The 27,355-nt window shown below is 42.3% G+C and overlaps 1 protein-coding gene across 1 annotated transcript; it reads right to left on the bottom strand.

The window, feature by feature from the left end:
• Window positions 1-16,891: 16,891 nt before the first annotated feature.
• LOC310818093 (transforming growth factor beta-3 proprotein-like) lies at window positions 16,892-26,792 on the bottom strand. The gene is made up of 7 exons (XM_083688856.1): window positions 25,978-26,792; window positions 21,379-21,542; window positions 19,947-20,076; window positions 19,460-19,567; window positions 19,133-19,298; window positions 18,854-19,007; window positions 16,892-17,895 (listed from the first exon to the last, which is right to left on the bottom strand). The coding sequence occupies exons 1-7, from the start codon at window positions 26,321-26,323 to the stop codon at window positions 17,737-17,739; spliced, it is 1,227 nt and encodes a 408-aa protein (XP_083544982.1). The 5' UTR covers window positions 26,324-26,792; the 3' UTR covers window positions 16,892-17,736.
• Between the last annotated feature and the right edge of the window lie 563 nt (window positions 26,793-27,355).

The raw sequence follows: 27,355 nt of genomic DNA, 5'->3' as shown, positions 1-27,355 counted from the left end.
CATCACATAAGATCTGACATAAGATTCTACTCTATTCATTGGAGTTTTAAACGGGCCTGAAAATTCAAGGCCGTCCCGACTTTTTAACACCGCTGTCATTGAGAGGTTGCTGTACAGGTTGTCATGTGACCTCTGTCATAACACAAGCCGCTACTTTTGTCAAAACCGCAGTATGTCATCTGACATGAATAGTCATAAATAGACATGACACCTAATGGTAGATCTTGTATGCTTATAACACTGTCTATTCTTGCCATACAGGCACTGTCAAATAAAGTGTTACCCAATGGCCTATATATACTGTTCTAATGTATTGTATCATGTAATAATGGACATAACAGAAGTGCACATGTTCAAGTTGTTTCTTATTTATCTGTCATCCACACCTCAATGTCTTCCTGGTCATGGCATCAAGAGTCACACACAGTCACCCTCCCTTTTTCTTCACTGTGAGTTACTGTGTTTCGTTTATAGGGTGGCCTCTGTCCTCCTGAAGGGTCTTGAGAGTGAGTAAAGCATTCAATCTCATGAGAGTACCCTGCCAAAGCAAACAACTGTTCCTCAGGGAGAGGAGGAAAGACAGAATGAGAGACATACCAAACAGCAAGAAAGACAGAAGGGAGGGTAATGTAGGAGAATGGGACCTCACATGAAAATACTGTATACTGTATGATTGAAAGGAGGGATGGTTCATTGTGGTGACAATGTGATTTTTTGGGGGGGTCATGCTCCCCTGCCCCAACCATAAAATGGCACTGTTTCAAGATACTAGCCTCTATTGTGATACACTCTATCCCATGCATTATTAGCTAATAAGATACACTGATACATGTTACAATACGCCAGTGGGGTGGTTGTGTAAGAGGCCGATCTGGTTTCAGAGGCATACAAAGGAACTGAGTTGCCTCTATTATGTTCTATTTTTGTTTCTTTTGCTGATAGTGTCAGCAATGGATAGTGTTCAAGTGGACTGTGGTATGGGCGCCCATCCCTGTGGTGTTATTTTTACGATGCTCTGTAAGGAAAGTTTCTTTGGGCTCATGTCCACAGTGAGAATATGATTCAATATATGGGCACATTGCGTTGATTGATGTAATGTTACTGCAAATATATCTCCTCGACTCTTTGAGCCAGATCATCTCTGGGGCCAATGTTCTCTTTTCTTTTCAGGAGAGCAGCCAATGAAATGCAGCCCGATGCCAGTGTGTTGCTAGGCAAGCATCTTAATGACCTTGTCAACAGTCTGTATTCCTGAAAAAGCTTTTTTTCTAGTATCTTCTTTTGTGGGACGACTTTGGACCAGACTTTTGCGGTGTGATTGTCATTACAGTAGTGCCCCATAGCTTCTTGGAGGGAACCCATATCTCCACATACCAGGGCCTCTCCTTTCAGCCACAAAAACAAAGTACCTCACCCGGGGTCTCATTTTAGGGTAACTTTAGAGGCATTTGTATGTCCGGTGTGTAGGACAACATTTCATCGGCAAATGAACAATGGGAAAATCTGCTTTCACTGTAATCAATTTCATTGGCATTTATATGGCCGCTTAGTTTGGGGTATTGGGTCACAGTCAGTAAAACTTAAGGGCGAGTGTAATGGTCTCAGAAGGGTCTTTAGAGCAAAAAAAAAACAAAAAAATGTAATATATTCTTTGGAAAAGGAAAGGGTTTAAATCATGGGACAGCTGGATTTTTGTAAGTTTATTTTCTTACTGTAGCTTTGCTTTAAATGATCTTTTTCTCCATTTTAGATGGGCAAGGTTCTTAACTCGGATTGGAGTAAGTATTAGCAGTTTGAGAGATAGCAGTTTGTCACGAAGGACCGAGGAGACAATTGATGACTTTATGGGGGTGAAATTATGGTATATAATAGATATAAGTCCCATGTGGTACACAGTATTAGTTGCCCTAGAAAGCACCAACTACATTTAAACTTAGTGGGGTGAAATGCATAGTATGTGAAGCCCTGCATACAGTAACTGTAACTGGGCTCATGCTGCTGCAAACAGTCTTGCTTCCTCGCTCCTAGTTTCTCACATGAGCCTCGAACCTGCATAAACCAGCTACGCTGCCGAAAAGCTAGCAATTCCATTAGGTGGGTGAGGATATTTCACCTTTGTGATGACTTTGATCAGCTTTTCATCTCAGTTACGTAAGCATTAGGTGACTTGAACTGCCATGGTGATACAGTGTCACTTGCCTTGAAAAAGTAGCTCAGGAACATCAGGTTCATACAATACTGTAGGTGATACTGTATGTCTCAATATCATGTTGTGCTATAGTTATTATAGTATGTCAGCACTACGAGAAAGACAATGTCTTTTTAATATCCAATGGTCAATGCAATTAACCTTTGGTTTGTAGGAGTTAACCTAACAGAGCATCTTGTCCAGATGATACAATGGGACATTGCAGGCAGTGGCAGTGGAAGGGGACGGCTTACTCTCCATTTGATGCTCTGTTTTTACAGTAATATGTGATTGACAGTGTCTGAGACAGTTTGGCCATGGTTTTTCTGTTTTCCCTGTCCAGCTCTCTCCTATGTATGGAACTGACAGGGAATTCCTGGAATGTCTGGCCCTTTTTAAGGCGTCTTTATTTCCAGCAAAAATGAGGGGGGGGGGGGGGGGGGGACTTTTATTGAATTTATATTACATTCTCCTGTCAATGTTTCTAATTCCTATAACAGACAGGCAAATGGCTCAATATAGCCTAGATCCAGAATCATCATTAATCATGGGGGTGGTCCTGTAGATTTAATACATTTAATTAAATATTTCAAATATTGATTAAGAGCCGAACATAAAGTATGATCCTTATCATAATCCCTAATAAAGTCCATTCGCATCTCCAAGAAAGAGCTGGTGTGTGTATTGTACCATATTAAGACTAAAGTACGCATTTGTTTCAGGCTTTTGTTCTCCTTAATGGGTGGCTTCCTGCATACACATGTGAGCCACACAGACTGAAGGTGTTTGCAGGACTGGTTCCTCGGAAGGGGGAACCAGGGGAGTGTGTTTTGATGGGTTTCAAATGTTCAACTCACACCTGGGAGAACTGTCGAGTCATCTTTACAGAATTGGGGCTACGGGAGACCCCGCCCACTTTCTAGTAATTGGCACACAGAGCATGTGGACTTGGAAAAATGAACAAGAAAACAATCCATTCTTCATACTGTAAGTACAGTGTATCTAACCCAAGAGCCTCCTATCACCCCACCCATAATAACTCATCAAGCTTGGGAACTGTGTATCTTTTTTCCAAACAGTTTTCTGCACATCAATAAATCATAACAAGAATGATTTCAATGTAAATATTTTGATATAAAAGAGTTCCCCTTTCATTCAAGTGGAAACAATTTGAATGTCCAAAAATATATGAATAACATGCATTCACATTTCACAGTCAACTCACTTACCTGATTTCTTAGTTTTGTATTTCTGTAAACATTTTCTATCGCTTTGGAAGTGTGGAGTAAGTTATGTAATCAGTTGGGAATTTCAGTTTCAGGCTCTGAGGCAACAACTGTGAAAATTGTGCAGGGGGATGAATACTTTTGCAAGGCCCAGTATATTTCTGGATACTTTATTGTTTTTACTTACAGTATACTGTATGAATGTATAACTTCTTTTCAGGGATGGTGTTGTGTTCCACCACCACCAACCGAAATCTGATTTATTTCCTTAGAACACTGTCATATTCAGTTAAAGTTATCGTAAATATTAATTGTGGAAATTCAGTTTCCACAAATGCAGCCGGTTCAGCTGCTGCACTGTATTAGTAATCTTACCATCTCCTGAGTAGGAAGTTGGTAAGACTGCCAGAAACGGCTGTGATCTGAGCAATAAATATATTTATTTTTTTAGTATTTTTATACTTCAGACACAATACTGCATATGATAGAGGAATTGCCAATTCCTCATTTGAGATTAATATCAGGATCAATGATTATGTCTCTTTTGGAAGCACACAGACTTTACTGCATTCTCTGACCACATCCTTTCAACACCTAAGTCAGATCCAATTCAATGGCTGCAATGGCTCTACCATATGACCTCAACCATCTGCATTCCTAAAGAACCACCAATTCCCCGGCTGTCTATTTTTAGCTATTGCTGGATGCATTTTGCGAGAACAGGGCTATTCCGGTAATTCTGGAGGATCAGATTTAGATTTGGAATTATAAACCCTATTTTAAATCGGAAATAGGAAAACTCTGTCTCTGGTTAGTTTTGGCTCAGGCATATTTGACAAACAAATATGTGTTGGTTGGGTATATGTGTTGCATAACACCAATGGTGGGGGGGCTTTTGTGCCCCTAATGGGCATGACACCACCGCTTACAAATGTTCCAAACTAGTGAAGACAGCAAAGCAACTGCATAGTAATGTTGTTTGTTACAGATACACGTATCATTTACATTTTTGTCTACAGCAGGTTTTGTCTAACCCTATGTTGGAGATGAAAGCTTAATCTTCTGAATTCCGTTTGGTCAACTTTGTTGTAAATTCTTGGCATTAACCTCTTATTAAATTGGCAATTGCATAGTTGAGCTCATGTTACCACTTTTTGACTAAAAGCATCCATAGACCAGGAGATCCGATAGGGCCCATTGAAAAGCTGAAAGGAAAGAGGGAGAGGAATGCAGAAATTAAAGGAGCTTTTTTTTTGCCTTCCTTTAATAAAAAAACTTCTTTTTTTTGTATTCACCTAAATCAGAACCAGATGAAGGCCTATGTGCACCCGGTGATCCCCTGAGGTAAGCCTACTCAACTCACAGTGAACGGCTGGCTATGTGCTAATGAGAGCATGGGGACACTACCAGGAAGCCTCCTGGGGCCAACCAGGCCTCTGGATGGAGTTAACCCCTTGCATGCCAGATCCCCTGTAAGTCAAGTACAGCGATAGCCAATCAGCTGCCAGATTTCTCTCTCCCACTGGCTCTCATGCAGCACTATTGGCACGCTGCTGAGTTGCATAACGTTTAGTGGGATGTTTGCCCTACCTGAATAGCCGACACCATAGGAATGAGAATGTGTCGATGATGATATGTTTTAGTTGAGTTTTAAGGATGTGTGGTATTGATTTTAACAGCTGTTGTATTGTTTTAGTGGGGTGCGTAACATGATTCCAAACAGATTGTACACAAAGCCCAGGATTTGTGATTTTTCTGCTGTTTAGCCCAAATACGTATATATATAATTATTTCACAAAAGTGTGGACCTTACAACAATTGATCTCACCATGAACAACCTCTTGTCAATGTTTTTAAATTGTTTTAAGTTCCATTTGACAACAAATCCTTGGGCACTCTTGCTGATGCCTATGATTTCTAAACTCTTGTTTAAACAAAACATTGACATTTCTGCCTTGGGGTTATTATTTTAAGTTATATATCTGAGGAATGTCCTCTGAATGCAACATTGAATGTGCTGTTAGCCAACAGCAATCAGTCCCCAGGAAGCTTCAGTACGAACGCCCATCACCCTCACACTTGTAAGCTATCTGACTCATGTTATTTATCGTGTGGGAATCGCACGGCCAAGAGTTTAGGGAGCATGGAGTTCATGTGCCTGCTAGCTGCTACTCCCATGGCACATAAGTGTTTGAAGATAAAGCAGTCAAAATGCGGCGTACACCTTTACTGCCCATTATGTGGCCATTTCCTGCTCTTTATATGTGGGCAGGTTTAGGCGAACCTTCATCTGCGGACAGTGGAGGGGGAAAAAAGGTCAAAGCTCAAAACACCCTGAAAGCATCTTACAAAAACTTTCCGGAAGCTCCAGCTAACAAAAGGGAGCACATCAGAATCAGAAATCAAGTCCCTCGACACAACCATCATTTTGGTCACATTGATGGTATTTGTATACATATAAAATGAACACCTTGTCAACCAAAGTACAAGCAAATGCCTTCAGAATCACTTACCTAACAGCAGGACAATGACCCTAAACATACTGCCATAGCAACTAGGAAGTTTTTCAGGGCCACAAAGTGGAAAGTCATTGACTGTCCAAATCAATCTCCAGATTTAAATCCTGTTGAACAACTGAAAATGGCTGCAGTACAGGCCTAGCAGAGCATCACCAGAGAAGTTACCAAGTGTCTGGTGGGGTCAATGGGTCACAGACTTCAGGCAGTTAATGTATGCAAAGGATTGTGGACCAAATACTAAACATGAGTGCTTAATTTGGACATTTGATGAATCTGTGGCATTGATTTTGGAGTGGCCCACTCCACTCATACATATTTATTTATCTGCTCCAGTCCCACGGTGTGACTGAGGTCAGCAGAGCAGACAAGGTTGGGACCTAATGAATGCAAGTGAGGTGACTGTTGTCTTTGGCTCAGGGTGGGATGAGTGGGCTCAGTGTTTTCTGTGAAAGTGATCTCGATAATCCTTATTTCCTCACCTCCCCTCTCACTCACGCTGGGGAGGGGGCTGGATAGAGATTGTCATCGCTCAGGTCATTTACTTTGTGGTTGCCATCCTGCAATCACTGCAGTCCCTGCAGTACTATAGTGTGATGTCAAAAATGAATTAGCATGCTAGCATTAGCATTCTGAGCTGAATCCTAACTTGAGCTCTGCATCGTGACTTGGGTATTCACACAAACCATGTCTGTATCTTGTATGTTTTCCTGTCGAATTAACAAGCGTTTGATTAGTCTTTAAAGGGGTAGTTCACTTTGTTACACCTAATAGTCAGATGGCTCCTTCCTCTGAAAGTATTCAAGACTAGTAGTGGTCAAAAGACAAAATTTAATATTTGTGGCCAAATCACCTCAAAGTACCTACCAACCAAGTCAAACTTCATTTCAGTTGCTGTAGCTAAAGTTAGCTGAAGTTAGTAGTGGCTATTTAAACAGCTCTGAACAATGGATTACATTTTATCCTAGCCCATGAACTACTTTCAGGGTAAAGAACCATCTGACTATAAAGTGGAAAAAAGAGAACTATCCCTTTACGTTGGCTATCTACAGTCCTTTAAGGCAGGATTGTGACCTCTTTTGACTGCAATGGGAATTGCAATGACAATTCAGAAGAGTGTCTCCTCTACCTCCCATTGGTCAATGCTCATTTTCGCATTTTTATACAGCAAATGTCTTAAATTACATAACTTGACACTAGCACTAGGACCTGTGTGGTTGAAAGTGCAGTCGTTATTTAGTTTGTAAATGTTTGGGGAAACATGAACACGGAAATGAGCCAGCCAGCAGAGACACTCATATTCACTAAACCCAAAACAAATCCCCTCATTCAAAAAGTAATAAGTAATAAATAATGTCAAACAGGACGTTTACTTGGAAAAATCATCAGAATACATGTTACAAACGTATTTGCACACAAAGAGTTTTGCTTAGGTCACTCCCAGGACTGAGAAATGCTCGTGGCTCCCAGGCAGTAGGAAGCCAATGAGCCACACAGACGCACGTCGCAGTTACACACCCGCAGTTACACACCCGCAGTTACACACCCACAGTTACACACCCACAGCAAGTGGTAGACGACCAGAAACGTCCAATCATTTTGGAAAAGCAAATTCAGGCAGAAGGGCAGGGTGTTGGCAGGTGCACGCACTGTCACAGACTCCCAGTGCATCATAAGTAATGATTCAGCTAGTTAGTTGGTGACATTTTCAAGGGGAAAAAGTATGGAGATTATGGAGACATCCTAATCTACAGTGTGTAATTGATTTTAGCTAATTTTAAGAGTGTCATAGCAAAGGGTCTGAATGCCTATGTACATGAGGTATTTCTGTATTTTTTTTTTTATTTAGTTTTAATTTTTTGCTTTGTCATTCTGGGGTATTTTGTGTGGATTGATGGCAAATTCATTTTAAATTGAGTCTAAAATACAGCAAAATGTGGAAAAAGTGAAGGGGTCAGTTCACGCTAGTGAATCGGAAAAGAAAAAATGTACAAGAAATTGTGCGCCTATGTGTAACACACCGCTTATATTGACTGTTTGGAAAAAAATTAAAAAAATTGTTTTAGCTTGAACCAGAAGTTCATGGATATGCCCTATTGTTTTAGGCAAGTAGACATTACCTTAGGTCAGATGACAGGAGAGGTCAGACTATCCTGTAATCATCACGGCATGTGGGAAAGACAGCCGGCAAAGAAACAACCACAAGAATTGGAAACTACTGTCTTGAAGAAGAGAGTCTAATACACACTTTTAGCACATTCTAGTGGCCAACTGTCGTAATTATACCACTGTAAATGTTCTCCGAAAAATGGCGGAAATCACAAGTCTAAACACAGAAATTCTGCTCCTCTGAAAGAGTCTCGTATGTGACCAAAGGGTGAGTTTCTGTAATTCAATGGATTCAGAATTGCTCCTAAGATGTCCAGAGATGCCCGAGTACATTTTCTAAGAGAAATATTCATTTTTGGCGAAGGTTTAGGCATTTGAAATACTAATGTTGCGTATATGCAACATCGGGCGTTAAGGACCGTAATCACACAGTAAAATAACATTGTTGGCTCAAAAGCTGAATGAACTTATATTCACAGTCTGGATCTCTTTATCACACATATATGAGAGTCTTAACTGCCTATATTTGTAAAAAGTAAATAATAAAAAAAAACATAAAAAAGCCATAGACATGCATATAGCTTTTTAGCAGTCCTAATCACTGTTTAATTTTCATGCAAGGAAAACTGGGTCCGGGTATCTAAGGGTTAATTAATGGCTCTGCTGCCAATTTGAGGATTTCATGTCTGTATGCGTTTATGACCATGCGTAGTTTGTTTCTATGAGGTATAATGTTGCTGTTTATCCCCATAGTCCATTGTTATCATTGATGTAACATTAATATTCTTCAACAATACAAATGTTTACATTTTAGTATTCCAAGTATTCCATTCGTTATTTTACAATACACACTGAATCAATCCGTTTTTTGCAGCGAATGGGCTTTCCACATTGGACTACTGCATTATGATCAATGCACAATGGGTTGCAGTGTGTGGTAACAATTATGGTGCAAAGGAACTTGTCTCTGTCCCCAAAGAGTTCCATTGCTAATTTCCTTGGTGGTTGATAGCTGAACAGTTGGCCCTTTCCTTTGCATTAAAATCACCCCTTAAATGAGGGGTGAGTCAGCACACAGCTTACAGCCCAACTGGAGGTCAAGGAAAAGGCTAATTCATCCAAGTTACGGGCTCATTAAGTCATGAGGAGAAGCAAATGTTTACAGATGTCACTATCGTTGGTTTAGAGTTTGTGAAGAAGAATGTGAAGATGTGTTAAAAAAAAAATGCTAAAATAAGATCCACACTTTTTTTGTTTTTCAACTTCCTCAGACTATGAGTTCTGCTAATGGCCCGACTCAACAATTTGAAGATGAAGATAAAGGCTTGAGATTAGGGTTAGTTAAACTGAGTATGAGCGTGCACCATATGCTTAATTATCATTATGCGCGCACACACTTTTTTTGTTGCAAGTGGCCCCTTGTGTGTGTGTGTGTGTGTGTGTGTGTGTGTGTGTGTGTGTGTGTATGTGAAAATCTGTGGTGTACACATGCTGCAGTTGTAAGGCATGAATTGCAAGTCATTTCAAAAGTGTTGCATCACAAAAGGTGATCTGCTTCAGGCTGACTAGGGAGAGGGGAATTCATCTGGAAATTCCCTGATAAATAGTGCTGATTTTGAATACTGGTGGGGGCTTTTTATTTCCTAGGGCTGAGGAACGCCTTTAAATCTTCCACTCATCTTAGTAGTCAAGACCCCTCATTATACTTAAACCGGACGAATGAGTAGTGGCCGAGATCGTTCGTGGGACAATAAAACACAAGTCCCACAAGGATCTCACTGGGGTTACTGCAGTGATATAGAGATAGCCCATGGGTTAATTCGCTCTGTAGAAATCAACCAGGCCATGGAATCATGTACAGTATGATAAAGCTGGCCCTAAATGCTCCTTCAAAGTCACTTTTGTGTTTAACATTAATGAGTATTAATGATTAAGGTTTAGGATTTTGGGACGGTAAACTGATCCCTGATCAGAATGTGGATGAAGACCCACACAATGTAACCCACAGGAAGCGGTGGTCTCTGGGTTGGGTTGAACATGTGGACCGCTGGGGCTGACCACAACCCAACCATAGGGATGTTTGCTGTTTGCGTTCCGTAAACACAACACGGTTCAGCTGGACAGTCCTGTTTACAGGCGCGGTGGAACCGCTATTTTGTTTGGAGTGCAACACAAAGGAAAAGGGATGGTGTTTGGGGAGAGGATTGCAACGAGGGAGATTGAGACAATCGGTTTCCCACGCTTGTAGTTATGACTTTATAAGTGAACATCTGGCCAAATTACACAACATTCACCCAAGACCTCTGTGACAGCAACAGTTTGTTTGTTTAAAGCACGTGGCTTCAATGGAAGCGCCGTTCTTCTCCCTCTCTCTCCGGTTAGAGAGAGAGAGAGTGTTCTGCACACATTCAGTTAGTTCTGTGTGGGGCTGAATCATTCCCATCACTGTCAGTAAGCGAGGCAGTAGCCTCCCCTCTGCCAAATCCCATGGCAGTCCCATATTTGTGGTGCGTATGAGCATGTAAGTGGGAATTCAAGAGGTGACCGCCCATGTTTCAGGCTTTTTGTTTACAGTGAAGACAGATTTTGCAGCATGACAGCTATGTACCGTTTTAAATCACAGTGAGTATGTGTGTGTGCGTGTGTGTGTGTGTATTCTAGGGTGTGTGCAGAGAGTTCGAAAAAAAAAAAGAAAAGCTGAATGCTTGATGAAGTGCAGTGTCAACATAAGCATTAGCAATCCTCTAATAGCGTCATGCCAAACAGAAGTGAGGGGTGAGAGGAATTAAACCGTTGAGGTAAGATGTGGGAGGACACTTGTATATTTGCTGCCCTGTGTGTTAACCCTATGTGTGTGTAAAGACATTTTGATAATCCCTTAGCTTTTCGCTGCTACAGTATGTGTGTCTTTGATTGCCACGTAATTGGCTTTTGAAATATTTTCGCCAAGCATCGCTGTTGTTATAGCAACGGCATTTGGCTCAATACGCTGTGTTATACACTCTGTAAACAGAAAGGGAGCCTTGTCCGTTATTTGAAGGCCCAACCCCACGATGCACACATAGACACACATACACACACACAAACTCACAGGATAACTAGCCACACACACACACACACACACACACACACACTACTCTCTCTCTCTCTTACTTGTGCAAGACCTACAGCAGTCAATGGCCCATACAAGGCTGCCAAACGGAGGAGTCGTGAGGTCTCGCATTTAAGCAGCCCTCGGTTGCAGATTAAGGGGAGGGCACAAAGCAAACGTGTTTCTCATTGACTCCTGAGGGCCATGGAGTCTCTGCTTATGCTCGTTACTTTGGCAACGAGGGCTGAAATATCGCATTACTAATATCATTGTAATTACAGCAGCATAATAAGCGTAAGAATGTCTTCCTTCTGTAGTTAAATGAAGCCAGTTCTGTTGGCAAAAGCTTTGCATGTTTAGTTGAAAGAGACATTATAGTGCACACGGCTACAAGGAATGAAACTCATTTAAGGACGTAATTCAAATTTTCGTGAAAGAGTTGAGAATAAAACATTATGATATGATGTCTATCCAGAAATTTTAAGTTCAGTAAGTGTAACAGAAACAGTGAACATTAGGCAGCCATAAGTTGTTCCTGCTTGGAGCATGTTTTTTGGGGGGGATTGAAGTGATTTGAACTAATATTAGCTAAATTGCACCTGAAAAAATCCATTGAATACATATGCATTTATAATTCTGATTGTTGCGCAATATCAAAACCCAGAAAGGACCTGGAAATAGACACTACCTGAGCAGCTGAACACACTAAGTCGGATTTCAGTTGACACCGGTGTCACCGAGCCACCGGACCCCCTCGCGCAACAAAAACACCATGTCAGCATTATTCAGGTGGGGAAGCTGAGGGGGCTTCTTCACAATCATACTGTACTTAACAAAAACTATCCACCGACAAACATACATAAATTAACTAAAATAAATAATTACATACGATGCAAGTAACACTATCTGATAAAACCTCAGTATGATAGTTGAAGCTGATCTATCCTTAAACAACGCTAGACAGAAAATAAGATACAAATACATAATCCACCTGACTTCTGCTAGTAATTCTTCTTCAGATAAAACTTCCTTCAAGGTACAAGGACAAACAGTTAATGCCACGTCTGGAATTTGCTATGAAGACAACTCCCAGCAGGTACTGTCTCAGCAGCTCAGAGACATTTGTATAGAAGCCTGTTTAAGATAAGTTAATGCCTCATCAATCCAGTTCATGGCTTAAGGGGGAGTAACCAGTGTTATCATTATCCAGAGTATAATTTACCGAGGATTAATGTTCAGATGACCACATGATTTAGATGACTCTCTCTCTCTGATACATTACACACACGCACACACATACACACACATGAATACAGGCACACACATACACACACATGAATACAGGCACACACATACACACACATGAATACAGGCACACACATACACACACATGAATACAGGCACACAAATACACACACATGAATACAGGCACACACATACACACACATGAATACAGGCACACACATACACACACATGAATACAGGCACACAAATACACACACATGAATACAGGCACACACATACACACACATGAATACAGGCACACAGTCCACGGGATGCTTTGCATGCTTCACTTAGTTTGAGCTCTTCCCTTTCCCTGTGTCCTGCTGTTTCACTGAGCATGTATGCATAGTCTAGCTAGTTGTTAATGGAGTGAGTGTTTACAACTAAACGGAGACAAAATGGAGGAGGGAGTGAAACTTAAACGTACTGTTGGCATGGTAATGGGCCCGGTTGGAGGTCAAGGGTGTATTTGTTGATGTATTGTCTTCCATCTGCAGTGTATGAGGAGGGCCTACACATATCATATTTATGGAGACAGCTTCAAAGGATCACCCTAGTGGAGCGATATCCAAAGGGCTGCCCATTGTTTTTGGCCTTTTGAGAAGGCGGTATGGTTTGGACTTCATAACTCAAGTCAGAAGCACACACAGTACAGTACATGTTTTAGATTGTAAGATCTACCAACATTTAATTTTGAACATGCTGTCGTATGTAGCGGAGGAGATTTGGAATCACACTCTCGTGATAAGGTTACCCTGCCTGAGGCATGTAAACCCAAGAGTCAGTGCCCTCAGACCCCGAGGATGTCCTCTGGTTCTAACGGTCTTCACACAAAACAGCTAAAAAAAAAGAACTCCAAGAGCTTTTATAAAGACAATGACAACTGACCTTTTGAAGAAGTAAGGAGTGTTGTTATTTCAGACCTGTGCTACTGTATAACTGGACGAGGCAGAGGTACTGTGAGGTAATTAATTCATGGTAAGATGTTTAGCGCTTTGCTGTTGCTCCCCTTGGCCTTTCTGATGCACCTGGCCAGCTGGCGTCCGGGAATTACACCCAGGCTGATTGTTTGGAACCACTGTGCTACTCCTCTCTGAGAATGCTCTGGGAAGCATGTTATTTTCTAAACGGTGGTCTTCATTCCAGTATCGTGACGGTACATTTTGCAGAACAAGGGTGTTTTCGCTACTGGATGCTTTACACACACGACTAGAAAACGGGTTTCTGTCGAATGACCAGACTACGAGTCATAAATGTGGTCCATCCAACGCAACCCTTATGAGTTCCATAACAGTTACTAACTAGTCCTCATCTGATCATCATCAAGTACTATCAAATAGTAATTGCAATGAAGCAGCTTTATTTTCCACTAAGATTTTCATAAACCAATTCTGAGACCATGACACTTTAGTCGACTGTTTTGGTTTGAAGAACAACCTGGTTAACAGCCCTAATTCTGTGGCAGAGACAAAGTTCCATATGGCTTAGGCTTCATCTAGACCTCCCATGTGTTTGTTTAGCCATTAAGGTCTGTGTGAAGTTGAGCTGTTTACATATTTGTTCACTGCTTCTCTTTTACAGTGATTATGACACTGGCCTGAGAGAGAGAGAGAGAGAGAGAGAGAGAGAGAGAGAGAGAGAGAGAGAGAGGGAGGGAGAGAGAGAGAGAGAGAGAGAGAAAGAGAGAGGGAGAGAGAGAGAGAGAGAGAGAGAGAGAGAGAGAGAGAGAGTGAGAGAGACAATGTGGAGTGGAGTGTGTGTTCTTCCCATTGCTGAATTACACAACGTTTTCCACCCTGGGGCCTGAGAACCAGGCTGAGGTGACCTGATGATTTTATTGCAGCAACAGTCATATTGAGCAGTTTTTCTCCTTCTCTTTCTTTCTCTCTTTTTTCCTCTCACAACATCTGTTAATCTGCTCAGGGAATCGCTGCAGACAGAGTTTTCCAAATCTCTGTGCGTTTTACGTGTCACGTAATTCATCATCGGTGTGTCTTGGAAGGGAGGGGGTGCTGGGAAAGTCCAATTCATTTCAAATTCAGGCCCAGATCTGGACCCAAACTTGCACCCGGGATACGGGCTCCTCCTTCAGTAGCGGGTGTTGGGGAAGGGGGGGCTGGGGGGGGGGGGGGGGGGGCTCACCCCCAAAAGGAGAAAGTCCTTATCCCACAGAGCTGAGCAAGATTTTTTTCTGCTACTGCTGAAAAATGAGGGAGGTATACTTTTCAATTATTTTCTTCTTCCTCTTTCTTTTCCTAGGAAAGTTTGTGCTAACAAAGGCCCCATACACTCATCAATAGCTGCAACCCGATCCTACAGAGCAGCTTCTGAATTTCATAAATGTGTTTTCCGGTTTGGGGGGGAAAGAGAGGTGGGTGCTGGATGGTGAGGGAACGGTTCTTGGCTCCAGGTTTGTTTTGATTCAGTATTAAATGGAAGAAAAGGCTGGGTAGAGGTAATAGTGGTTGTGGGAGGGGTGCGGGGTGCCAGAATGAGTTGTTGTTGATAATGTGGCTACATTTTTGGGGAGGTTCAGTGGCAATCGTCTGCTCTTTACCTGGGGTGTTCATTAGCACTGAATTGCCTGCAAAGCCACTTAAATAACACCCATCTTCACTGCTTATGAAACCCTGACTAGCCTTTGTGGCTTCATCATGACGCATCTGTTATTGACTCTGACAGGGAGCGATAGCACGCCCATAGAGAGGACATTCTCTCTGACCACTTGTCAGTGCATATTAGCCCTGTTCAGCTCAAATTCTGTCAGTGCTAATTCTCCTCCCGTTGGTCAAAGGTGGCCTGTTGATGTCATTTAAACGAGGTTTTACTGTTCCCCGAACTGAACGTGAGGTACAAACTGTCTGAAAAACAAAAAAACAAAATGATTTCCACACCTTGTGTACTAAAGGTAGCAGGAATTGCCTCGTCTGGGAAAGAGAGTGAGCCCTGAGAGTGGGGCCAGTAGTGAATTTATGGCTGTAGTAGAGAAAAGGCCTGGTGCATACAGTATGCATGGAAAGGAAACTCAAGTGGACCAAGAAAGGCCGTGGGAAAGAAGAGCAAGGTTGCATTCCAGGACTGATCAGGCCAGTCAATTATAGGACGCATGCACCTGCACACGATACTGTAGTAGTTACCTGCTAAGCATGTGTGCATGCACGCATCAGGCAATGGCAACTGGCAGGGAGCAACGAAAGATACTTGCAACCTGAATGTCGTGGTTTTGAATTGTAAGTAAAAGCATGCTTTTTTCATGCTTTTTAAAAATAATAAATTATAACAGTGCAGATGTACACGCTCTGGTGGCCTTGTGCTACTGTTTCTGCTTGCACTTTTTGTTAGGACTGTGTTGCTGTTGATATAACATTCCTTCCTTTCTGCCTTTGGTGACCGGTAGCCATAATAAGGACTGTTCTAATTTGACAAATTGTGAAGGAAAGGAGCTTTAACTCTCCTTTCCTACATGTACCACATCTTACAGAGGATAGAGGCTAATACGTTTTGCAGAAGTGTTTTGGGAGATTTGGTCCCACAATATGTTGCTCTGATAATGACATAGTTTGACAGTTAACATTTATTAACACAATTATATGCCCACTGTAAACTGCAGGTAATTGGTGGATTGGTCATACATTATGGTTTATTTAATAAAAGCCAAGACTTATTATTCCAAGGTTCAACTCTTTCATACCCCCAAACGGCCTCATTTTCCTTTGGAAGTGTTACAGTTTCTCCTTGACCACCTGTTCAGTCATCACTCTCTCAAGGCTAGATAGCATTACTCCTCACAATGCCTGGGCGGGGGCGGAGGAGTAGCATTGGCCTTCATGCTCCTTTTGCTGACTCAGGGAAAAAATAGTCTACTTCCAGCTGCTGTCATGTCGTGACTTTTTTTTTTTTTCCCCCCCTCTCTCTCTCTTCACTTTTTCCAGTTCCATCGGGCCTCGCACTGTAAAAGAGCACCAAAACAAACAGAGGGAGGGAAGAGGGAATGAAAGAGTGCACTGTGTTGGGAGCACAAACACTGGAGCCCAGACTGCGCTTGGAATTCCTTGTCAGCTGGCAGGGGCAGAAGATGAGGGTAAGATGATATTAGAACAGGGCCCAGGAGTGGCAGAGAGCCTCTTCTCGTGTTACGTGCTTGTGGCATTGTGGATGACCTCTGAGGTCAAACCACTTATACCAACCCACAATTGTGTATCTGCATTGGTTAGCTGTTGGTGCTAAGAACTGAAGGCTCTGGCCCCATAGCCCTTATGGCGATGCTATTTCAATGGTATCAACTGTGCCCAAGTTTGCAGCAATCATCAGCTGTCATGGCTCAAACTACTTTTGGTGTTGACAGACAAAATGAACCATAAAATGGTAGTGGTGTAGTATGCAATGTTTGAATGATGTGTTTTATCACTAAGATTTGTTCTTAAGTAGTGTCTTCCAAAATCACTAGGAAATCCATGTGACAACAGCCATAGTTTAATATAAAAAGTGTTTCCAGGGGTAATACTAGAGATACACATATTACAATTTCAATCAGCGAAATGATCGCCATACTGTAATAACACACATTGCATAACAGAGCAAATCTGTCATCAAAGACAAAGACATCTCATAAAATCTGTTGCATAACATTTTTCTTTTTTTCAAATCAATGTTCTTTTCCAGCATAATGTGTTGTGTCCAAGAATTATTTAAAACTGTCAGGAAAGGAGCTCTTCCAGCAAGTGGTGCATTTGAGGTGTGTTCATTGCTAGTTTCCAGCACAAAGATTCCCTTCCATTTGCATCAAGGTCCCTCGTCCTTCGGTTCACATAGGCAAACAAAAAAATTGTCACTGCTGCTTTGGCCGGAAAAAAAGCTTGGCTCAAGCTCTTTGCTCACCCACTTTCCATTGCAAATCCAATAGGCATTCTCTCAGACCTCCTTTGCCTGACAACAGTCATGTTTTTGGATAAGGCAGCAAGTCTGCTGTTTCTCCTTTGTGTTTGCAAATAATGCCCATTGTTTTTAGAGAAGGAAACGAAAGGCAGTTCAAGATTTAAAACAAAACTACTCTGCATCTTTAACTGAAAAAAATCTAAAACACAGAAAGGGAAGAAATTGGGACCCTGGAGTCTAGTAATAGTGTATGTTTTCACACAAGGATGGGGTCCTTAAGTGGTGTAAGGAGCTAGGCCATATAAGTCATATACGTCACATAGTCATTGCTGAATAGAAATGGCCTGGTTTGTGGTAGTCTCCACGGGGGGGGTGGGTGGCTCTTGTGGCTAGGATATGGGTCACCTCCATGGTCCAGTCCCCCTAAATTGGCTCAGACTGGCCTTCTCAGCTGCACTTGCAGGACTTGACGATCATGTTGGAGAGCTGCTCCACTTTGGGGGTACGGCCAGAGTAATAGAGGATGGTGAGGGGCTCCAGGTCCTGAGGGACGCAGCAGGGCGAAGCTGAGGCCTCAGGGTTCAGGGTGTTATACAGGCTCAGCAGCTGGAGGGTGGGGAGGGGTACACAAGCTCCAGTCAGTACAATATAACTTAATAATATATTCCATTTAGCTGACGGTTTTATCCAAAGCGACTTACATTGCAGTGAGTGCATGCATTTCAGTATATATGGTCCCAGCAGGAATCAAATCCACAACCTAAGCGTTGTTAGCGCCATGCTCTACCCACTGAGCCACAGAGGACCACATAACTTGGTATGGAGTATGTTACAGCTCACTACAGCCCATTCAACTACAGTATACTCTCAATGTTATTGGGCTCTGAAGCATGTCATCAAAATGCAGTTCATTCTTGCTTCCGGTCTTCCCTGTAATCTTTTCCCATAGGTTTTTTTTCAAGTAGGTACATTTAGACAAAAAAATCTCACGTGGGAACGCGGTACTGTACATCCCCACTTCTGATATGCGTTTGTCATCACAGCAGATTGTTTTGCTAGTAAGTAAACTATCTCTATTATCAGAGTGCGTTGCTATAAATTATTGTGGTTTACAGCCTTTTCTTTTTTACTGGCTCTAACGTTTGACCTGTAATATCGGAAGTGTCGCTGTCCACATGTGTGGTGCTGAACATACATCCTGTGCATAATTGGCCTTCACCTATCCTATAGACTGATTTTACATTTTCCTTTACAGATCAGCTGAGCAGCCTCATGGAAATAGGTAGAGCTTGGCCTTGCAAGAAGACTGGATGACAAGTGCGCTGCCTTCATACCCAACTTCGAGTCTGTTTGTACTGTAGGCCAAAGTTGGGGCTTTTTTCAGTGTGTTGTAAAGTTTTTCAAACTTTATATGAATTCCTGGCATTAAAGTGTTTAAAGTATTTATATAAAAAAAATGCCCCTCCCCAGTTTTTTTTCACAAATCGCACCCTATGTATAAGCATGGGCACCTAGAATTTGACTGGAAGAGTTAGCAGTAGCTAATGAGTTGCAGGGTCCTCACCGTGCTGTGTGTGGTGTCAGAGCTCCTCAGATAGGGGCAGGGCCCAGAGCAGTAGTTGGCGAAGTAGCCCTTTGGCTCATGGATCCACTTCCAGTCCAGGTCGCGGCGGAAATCAATGTAGAGTCGGCGAACACAGCAGTTCTCCTCTACGTTACTGTGGGGGGGAGGGGGGAGGGGGGGGGGCAACATGATGATCCACATCAAACACAACATTATTCCATGTTAGTCCAACTTTCCGCTCTCCTTGAAAAAAAAAAACACATTCAATGAGAGCCTTACGAGAAACAGTAGTTGGTGTCCAGCGCCCGCTTGCGTCGGCGTGCGGACTGGGTGTCCAGGCGGTGGGGTGGTATCATCATCAGGATCAGGTGGGGGAGGTACTCCTTCTGCTTCTTCAGACGACCCAGGTCCCATCGACTCTGGTCCTCATACTCCCCTTCCACCCCTGCAGTGGAGAGGAGGCAGGGCATAGAAATATCATTTATAAAAACGGGTTAACAATACTTGGTTGGAAGTTACTTTGAGGTGATTAGGCCATAAATGTCAAGGTAAAAAACCAACTGACTATAAGTTGTAGAATATTGACAAAAAACATTCTCTTTTCACCTCTGAATTTGACCTCCAGCACCTCGTTCACATTATCGATGATGTCACCATTTGGGTTGAAGGTGTGGCAGGGACAGTGCACGCTGATCTCCAGACCCAAATTGGTTTCTGATATGAAAGCAAGGTGTCAGAAGAAAGAATGCAATTAAGCTTGTTCTCACAGACCCAAAATGTTGCCACAAGGCCTTTTTTTGCCTCGTTCTTCTGCAGTAAATGACATCATGATCTGGGCCAATCCCAAACAAATCCCCTTACTCTACTTCTATTCCTGGGCCTTTATCTACTCTCCATTGCAAATCTGACAGGACTGACTGTGTATTATTATTATTATTATTATGCCAGAAACTCAACCAAGAGCCTACTAAAGGTGGAGTGATTACCATCTTTCTGACACCAATCCAATTCTCTACGATCAGTCAGGGGGAATGACAAGGGCTGAGGGATTTGTTTGGAACTGGGTCCCGGTAGTTAAGTCTGGTGACCTCACCTCGGTACATCAGCCACTCCCGCACAGTGTCTGTCACGTCGAAAGAGACCCATTCTGGAGTGCCCTTGGTCAGGACGTTCTTGGCTCCGATGTAGCGCTGTTTAGCAATGTGCTCGTCCGGCCTCAGGATCTGCAAATCAGGGGTAGGTGAGTTATACAAACAACACAATAAATGAACTACAGTGGCATGGAATAAACCAGATGTACCTGCTCTCAGGCAATGGACGCTATGAGAAGGTGAAGACGTGAGAACTATTGCCATTGAATCATTCCAGTAAGGATATACAGTTTGCCGCCATTATGGCACCACATGGCTTGAGACTAGATTCCATGGAATGTCACTTGATGCTGACATCAGTAGAGTAGAAAATGTATCACATTACTTAATTTCGACACCGTTTTCTTACTTCAAAACTGCCTACAGAATGAAAATGTAGTATCCAATGTAGGTACAGTTCAAGCAAGTAAAATAAGCCAACAATGTCGCAATGCCTTTAGGAGGCTAGCTGACTGCAGCAATACTTTATAGTTAGGTAGCCATCAAAGTTGGCCTTGCAAGGCTTACTATTTCCCACTCATAATACAAACAGATTGCTATACTTGGCCTACTGTGGCCAATAACACCTGGTTGCGGTCAACCACATCTCTATCATGCATCTGCCAGAAGAAATTAGGCAAAAGAAATGCCACAGCTGTGCTCCAATTCAAATAATTTGCTGTGTCTGGTCTCATTTGGTCTCATGTGTCAGTCATCCACCATATTGAGGCTCGGTTAACTTGGAGAATAAGTGGATAGTTATAATTATCCTCCTATATCAACCTTACGAACCCACCTTTATTCCAGAATGAGCGTAGTCTGATATGCAGGAGAGGTCTGATGGGGGGGACTGGACAATCACAATCGTGGACTACTATACTGAGAAGTGTCCACATTTAGTCTGGTTTCTCATGGGACGCCAAGGGCTTACTCTGACTCTACCCTCACTGCTGCTGACTTTCACATTACCCTGTCCGGGTCCTGAAAACATTCTCCAAGAGTGACGAGCAGAATTTGGGTCTGGCTGCTGCCCACCATAAGACCACAAGCTGGATTTCATTGGCTCACTTTCCTGATTCGGACGCTGAAAGATTGGGTTGTGTGGAATAAACGAATACATCTCTTGTCAATGTCATTATGGTAAACCAACATATAGTTATATTGCTGGTTAGGCTTTTTGAAAACTAACATCCAATACATAGCTCGCACTCTAGTGTCCCCTGCTGAAGATCTTTGTACAGTGGGCGGTAACAGGTATCCTTTTAAGTATGCATGGATGGAGGAACTATGAGGCGAAGTATCTTGGCACTGTTATTGTTTTCAGGTGGAGATCTCTTGAGTTGGTAGAAGGACATTGAAACGGCACCTTTACACACCTGGTAGACCTTTACACACCTGGTAGAGCTCAATCCGTTGTTCGTTCCTCTTGGCTCCAGAGTTGGGCATCCTCAGAGCACGGAATTCAGCTCGAAACAGATTTGTTGAGTTAATCTCCATGGCAGAGACGTTGAAGCGAAACACTTTGGAGGTAATGCCCTTTGGACAATAGGGCAGGTCATCTGCAAGAGTTAAGAGGAAGAAGCTGAGTTGATCCAGTGACATACAATTCAGACCTCATATTATGTTACCATTAAATGAGTCAACGTTCAAGCAGTGGGCTCCACACTTTCAACAAATACTTTTTCGTTATTTTCGTTAAACTGTCCTCGTGGCTGAAATAGCTACATCGTGGTCAAAGGATTGTACATTTTCATCTGATACTTGTCTTTAAAGCAAGCTCCAGCTTTTGTAGCAATGCATAGCAATTATTCCCATTTTGTGTGTCAAAATGTTTCTTAGTCAAGCAACAGAGTGTGGGAATGTGGAAGACTTCTTAAGAGTCAGAATATTGAGTTTTCAGTTTTATGTTAAACCCCTAGTGATGAACCAACAAAAAATAGTTTGAGGCTGTTGATGCTGCTGCACAGCCCAGGGATGCCAAATGTAATTCTCACTAATATCTAAGGCTCTTAACCGAGAATCCTGCAAAAAGTCCACTTTAGCAATTGACTGGCACCATGAGCTTTCTATGAATGGACAGCAATTGTTTTCTGGCACCAAATGCAGTACCCCACAGTGAACCATTAACAGGGGACTGCCCCCGTGCAACTTTCCCTCAATGAACCTCTCACACATGGTGACTGGCATGGAATGTGATAATGTGGTTAAGTTATCTGCTGATGCCAGACGGCCATTTTCCCCCCCTCTTGACTAAGATAGAGAAAAAAGAGAAAACATATTCTAAGCGAACTAGCGTCCCTGTTTGGCTTAGAGTGACTTCACCATCCTGGTATTCCGTGTATCAAAAACCCTGCTGTCCTCGGTTCTAGTGACCACTCTCCAGACCCCAACTGCAGCCCCTCTGACCATGATGACTTCTCCACAACCCCCTTAGCCGAGTCTCTGCTTAGTGTATGCCAGATATACGTACCATTCTATAAAAGGAGTCTTTTCGAGTTTCAAGTAGACCAGATTCCCAATACAGCAATTTGCCTTTCCTCTCGGCTTTCTGCTTCATTTGCACCTGTCAGGGATCTCAGTCGGTTCAGAGAATGCCTCGGATTCGCCAAAGGTCAACAGTTTACCCAACGTTTTCAGCAAAGCTGCCAAACGCCACCAAGAAGTGAAAAGAGAGTGATGTCACTGGCGCAAAGTCAGTTCCACAAAGCACACCTTCGGAACCTGTTACCGAGTGGGGAAACACCTAAAAGGTGGCTGCCACTGGCATCCTTCTCAGTGTGCTGTATCTGCCAGGTCTTGACCGCAGTTCCTCTCACCTGGCTATGGGCAATGCCCTCTGAGCAAACACAGGAAGCCGGTCCTCTCAATCTCTCACCTGCTTTAAAACACCGTTTCTGATGTGACCCACAATTACTCTGGAGATGTGGCAAAGGCTATTGACTGTTCTAAAAAAGTAAAAGGCATTAGAACTTCCCAGATTTATCTTAGGCGGTAATCCATTCGTGAGCCTCTCTTAAACAGAACAGTGATAAGTAGTTATGTATCAAGTTGGTATAACTGAGGTGTTTGTTTTCCACTTTACTCTTTAGGAGATGAGGGCATTCTTGAATATATTCTATCAGCAGGGGGGGCATCGAGAGTAACATGTAGACCCTGGTCACCAAACCAAACCTGTTACATTATTTCTGGTACATTCAATTGCAAGAGTTATGGCAGATATGCACCTCAAATGACATTACATTAAAACAGAAGTAATTTTTGCAAAGCAGATCTGCAGTTCAATAGCATGTTTTGGGAGGTTCACCATTCAATGAAACACATATCACGTGTATAGCATTAAAGGTTCTCTCTTTCTTTGTTCAATCAGTTGCACGGATAAGCATTTGGCACCGTACTGTTAAAGCCGTCTATTTTGTAGTCTGCTTCAAACCATTCTCAGGTTTAAAGACAAAGTCCTTCTGGAGTTGCCAGCCCTCTTGGAAGTCACTTGAAGAGTGTTGCTTTATTCAGCTGAGGTTCCTGGGAATCTATCCAGGCCGGCCAGAATCAGCAGAGCGAATGTGAAAATTATTCTGCATGCCTGCGGCTTCCAAAAAGCGTTGTATGCAAAACTCATTAGTCAGTCTCATTGGGATATATATATATATATATATATATATATATATATATATATATTCATGAGGCTTATGGAACTATTAAGACTGAACTCTCTGAATATTCAGCAGTACCAATATTCTACAGTATATATACAGTACAGGGGATATTAGTTAATAAGGATGGGGACAGGGGATATGCTCACCCAATAACCATAAATGATTATTTTACCTTTGACCCTCATGTTATGTCAATTTCAGGGGGCACAGATGTGTTTTAGTAAACAAGACAGGCACGGTTTCTCTTAAACATTGTAGGTATGTGCATAAATCTTTCACTTATTTGCACTGGGATACTTTTACAGGACTTCAGGTAGTACAGTAATGAGGCAAGCTGTCATGCTATGTGTTTCTTTTGTCAGGAGCATGTTGTGATTTTAAACAGAACTGTGGCTGGGAAGAGCTAGTGGGCCTTTTGTGAAACACCTGTTGATTTCAAAGGGACGACAATGATGCAATGGGCCTGGCTTTATCCCATAAGGCCTTCCTCCAATTCTTACACAGACTTAACGTTAATCCTTTCTCGTTTCTCAGAAACTGTGACTCAGACCACATCTTGCATGAATTCCCTTAAAGTACTGACATGTGTCCATATCAGTGATGCAGATCTCAACCAACTTTTTATACCTTGTTTTGTTCGAATGACCAAGCGCTTCAACAATTAAAACTGGTTAGCTAATATTGAAATCATAATGTTTTTTATGATGCATATTTGTCGTTTGACGTCAAGCAGTAAGTGACATTTGATGGGGGTCAGTAAAATAATAGATGAACCACAAAGAACTAAGATTCACTTGTACTGTACTGAGTGTGTGACATCATCAATGAACGTGAGACAACCATGGTAATGAAATCCAATCACTAACCAGAAGAATGTATTCAAAGTTCACGGGCATGGACCAGGTGGTCGGAGTATTGTACACACCAACTGTATGAGATTGAGCAGAATCCTTCTGTCTAGATAGATAGATAGATAGAAACTTTATTTATCCCTAGGGGAAATTCAGGTTCCAAGTAGCTTAAAGACATAGAGACATCACACATAACATACACATACAACATACAACATACAACATAAGCAGGATTGTAAACAGGAAGTCTATATGAACGCTATAGACAGATAAGAATAAAGATACTGAGAAAAATATACTAAATACTAAGTAACAGACAAGTCCACATTGATGTGCTGAGGCTGTATGATAAGGGTGACAGGGCAGGGACTGACCCTGTGGTACAAGATAGTTCAAGTATGATTGGTGAGGTGCAAAAAGGTGCAAAAAGGCTTGTCTAACAGTAATGCTCAGGCTGAGTTGTGATGTAATGCTACTCTCTCTCCAGAGGATCTCTTAGCTTCACGGCTTTTCACTGAAACTGAATACTTTAGCCAGGGCAGGCATGCAGCGCACTTTTAACACCAACACAGCGGGGGCAACCAAGTGCCAGGCCAAATCCTCCCTCGCACGGACATTGTAAGGAGGGGAGTTGGGATCCCCCTCTAGCCAAGCTAAAGGGGAGGTCCTTCCATCACATAACTTTTCCTCTCCACCTCTGTTAACTCCCCCCACTCCCCCCCCCATCCGCCCGGGCAGATGTCCCTCTCATTTGGGCCTGACTGGAATGGAAATGGGAACATCTGGGGAGAGGGGGAGAAGTGGGAGGAGGAAGAGGCTTTCCACAAAACACTGGTCCTGCATTGCAACAGGTTGGTGAGAGGGGTAACTTTTAAGTTAATCCACAAATCTGAGCTGGCACCTTATGTTGCTGAGGTCCATGGAATGTGGAAGGACCATTATTACTGTAATAAGTGTATTCAAAGTGGATTACTTATCAATTTGACTAAACTGAACCCAGCTCTATATTATCATTATTGAGGATGGGGAATAGTGTGATTCACTACCTGTTCTCTTTCACAATGGAGTGAATATCTATCATTGGTAGAGTCAACAGATCAAAAAGATCCCATACTCTAGGTTTGCAATACGTTTCCATATCAAATGCAATACAGTAGTCTATGAAGTCCGTGGTCTTTTAAAAAATATCAAAACCCACAAACGAAACTACCCAACTCTAATATGACAAATATGCAATAGTATATAATGATATTGTTAAAGGTTTTCACGATAGAAACGCGCACAAATGCCTCATGTTATTGTTATGGTTAGGCGCCGGTTATCAGATAAACCAAAATTGCGCAATTAACACGCTCCCCATTCATTGATGTTCATGCGTAATGTCGCGCGTAATGCACTATAACCAAGAGGTTTTGCACCAAAATAGTAAGGGAAAACACCGTGTCAACCAAAAGAGTGGGGAGGGGAATAAATACAACACCATCACTTACTGTTTTCTTGTGGGCCCTGAACCATGTTGAATTTGTATATCTCTTTGGCATAGTACTCGGTCTCCGTGTTGTCTTGGCCGCAACTTAGTTGCCGATTCTTTCCTAGCTCCTCAAGAAGCTCCTTCGTACTGTTATACAACGCTTGTATTTGATAGGGGACTTGACTGGGTCCAAGGGAGTGAGGGGGACTGGTCAACCGGAGTTTGCTCAAAATCTGGCCCCTTATTGCCTCGACTCGCTTCCTCTTCACATGGTCTATATCCACGGTGGCACAGGTTGACAGAGATAAACTCATAGTCACGCAATTTAGAAGTAACACAAACAGAAGAGCTTTACCCAAATACATGTTTCTCTATGCATTTGGTTTGCTAAGAACTCTGAACAGATTCTCAAGTGAATGGTTTCCAAGGCAATAAAAAAGAGAATGTGTTTAAAACTTTTGAATTAATTTAATAGCAGTCACTATTTTGTCTTTACTTTCCTTTGTCTTCAAGAACTTGTTTCCTCTCCCAAGGTAATCCCCTTTTGTTCCGTTGTCATCCAGAGAAATCCAGGTGTGTATTCGCGCACTGGACATCATTCATACGGCGAATTAACGAATTAAACCCCCATGTCTACCTACAATTTATCCAGCATAATTCTCTCCATCAGATGGGTTAAATGAACGCCTAGGCACTACTTTTCTCTTGCATTCTTGTGCTCAACTCTTTACAGTTAGGTCGCCTCACAACTTTGCATCCTTCCTTTTTTCTTTCTCTTTCTCATGAACAACCGCTTGCCACTTGCTTTTACCGCCAGTCGTCTTCACTTGATTTGGCCACTGTCACGTTGCCGAGCTGTGAGCATTCAGTATAGCCTCACGTTTATTTTATACTGAAACTAGTGACGTTTGTGGAGGAGGGACCGCAGGTTATCCCATAATCATAATTCGACTCTGCAACTGTTTATCTAGACTTCACAAATCTGTATCATTGTCAGCCCCATTCATTGTGCATTGTGAGATATGATTATTTTAAGTGCTTACAATTATCATGATAGGCAATTAATTTTCCAAAGACAAAATGTGGTTTTAGTCAATCTATCTAAGCTTGCAACTCTTCCCAGTTTATACATGGAAACGTTCTATGATTTAGGAGAGAAGATTTCATCAATTAATCTGAATGTGTTAATCAAACAGTTCACAACAGACATTACAATTGCACAATCGGCATTTACAGTGATATTGGAAATGAATTTGGCATCATATATTTCTGCTTATTATTAAACATGTACTAGGCATCACTCCCTCTAGTGGACAGCTTTGTCTTCGACAAAAACGGAGGGCTAAAGGCAGGGCTAAAGGCAGGGCTAAAGGCAGGGCTAAACAGGCCTGGACGCT

This window comes from Argentina silus (genome assembly GCF_951799395.1).
Source record: "Argentina silus genome assembly, chromosome: 17".
Taxonomy (NCBI): domain Eukaryota; kingdom Metazoa; phylum Chordata; class Actinopteri; order Argentiniformes; family Argentinidae; genus Argentina; species Argentina silus.
This window is presented reverse-complemented; position numbering and strand designations above follow the sequence as displayed.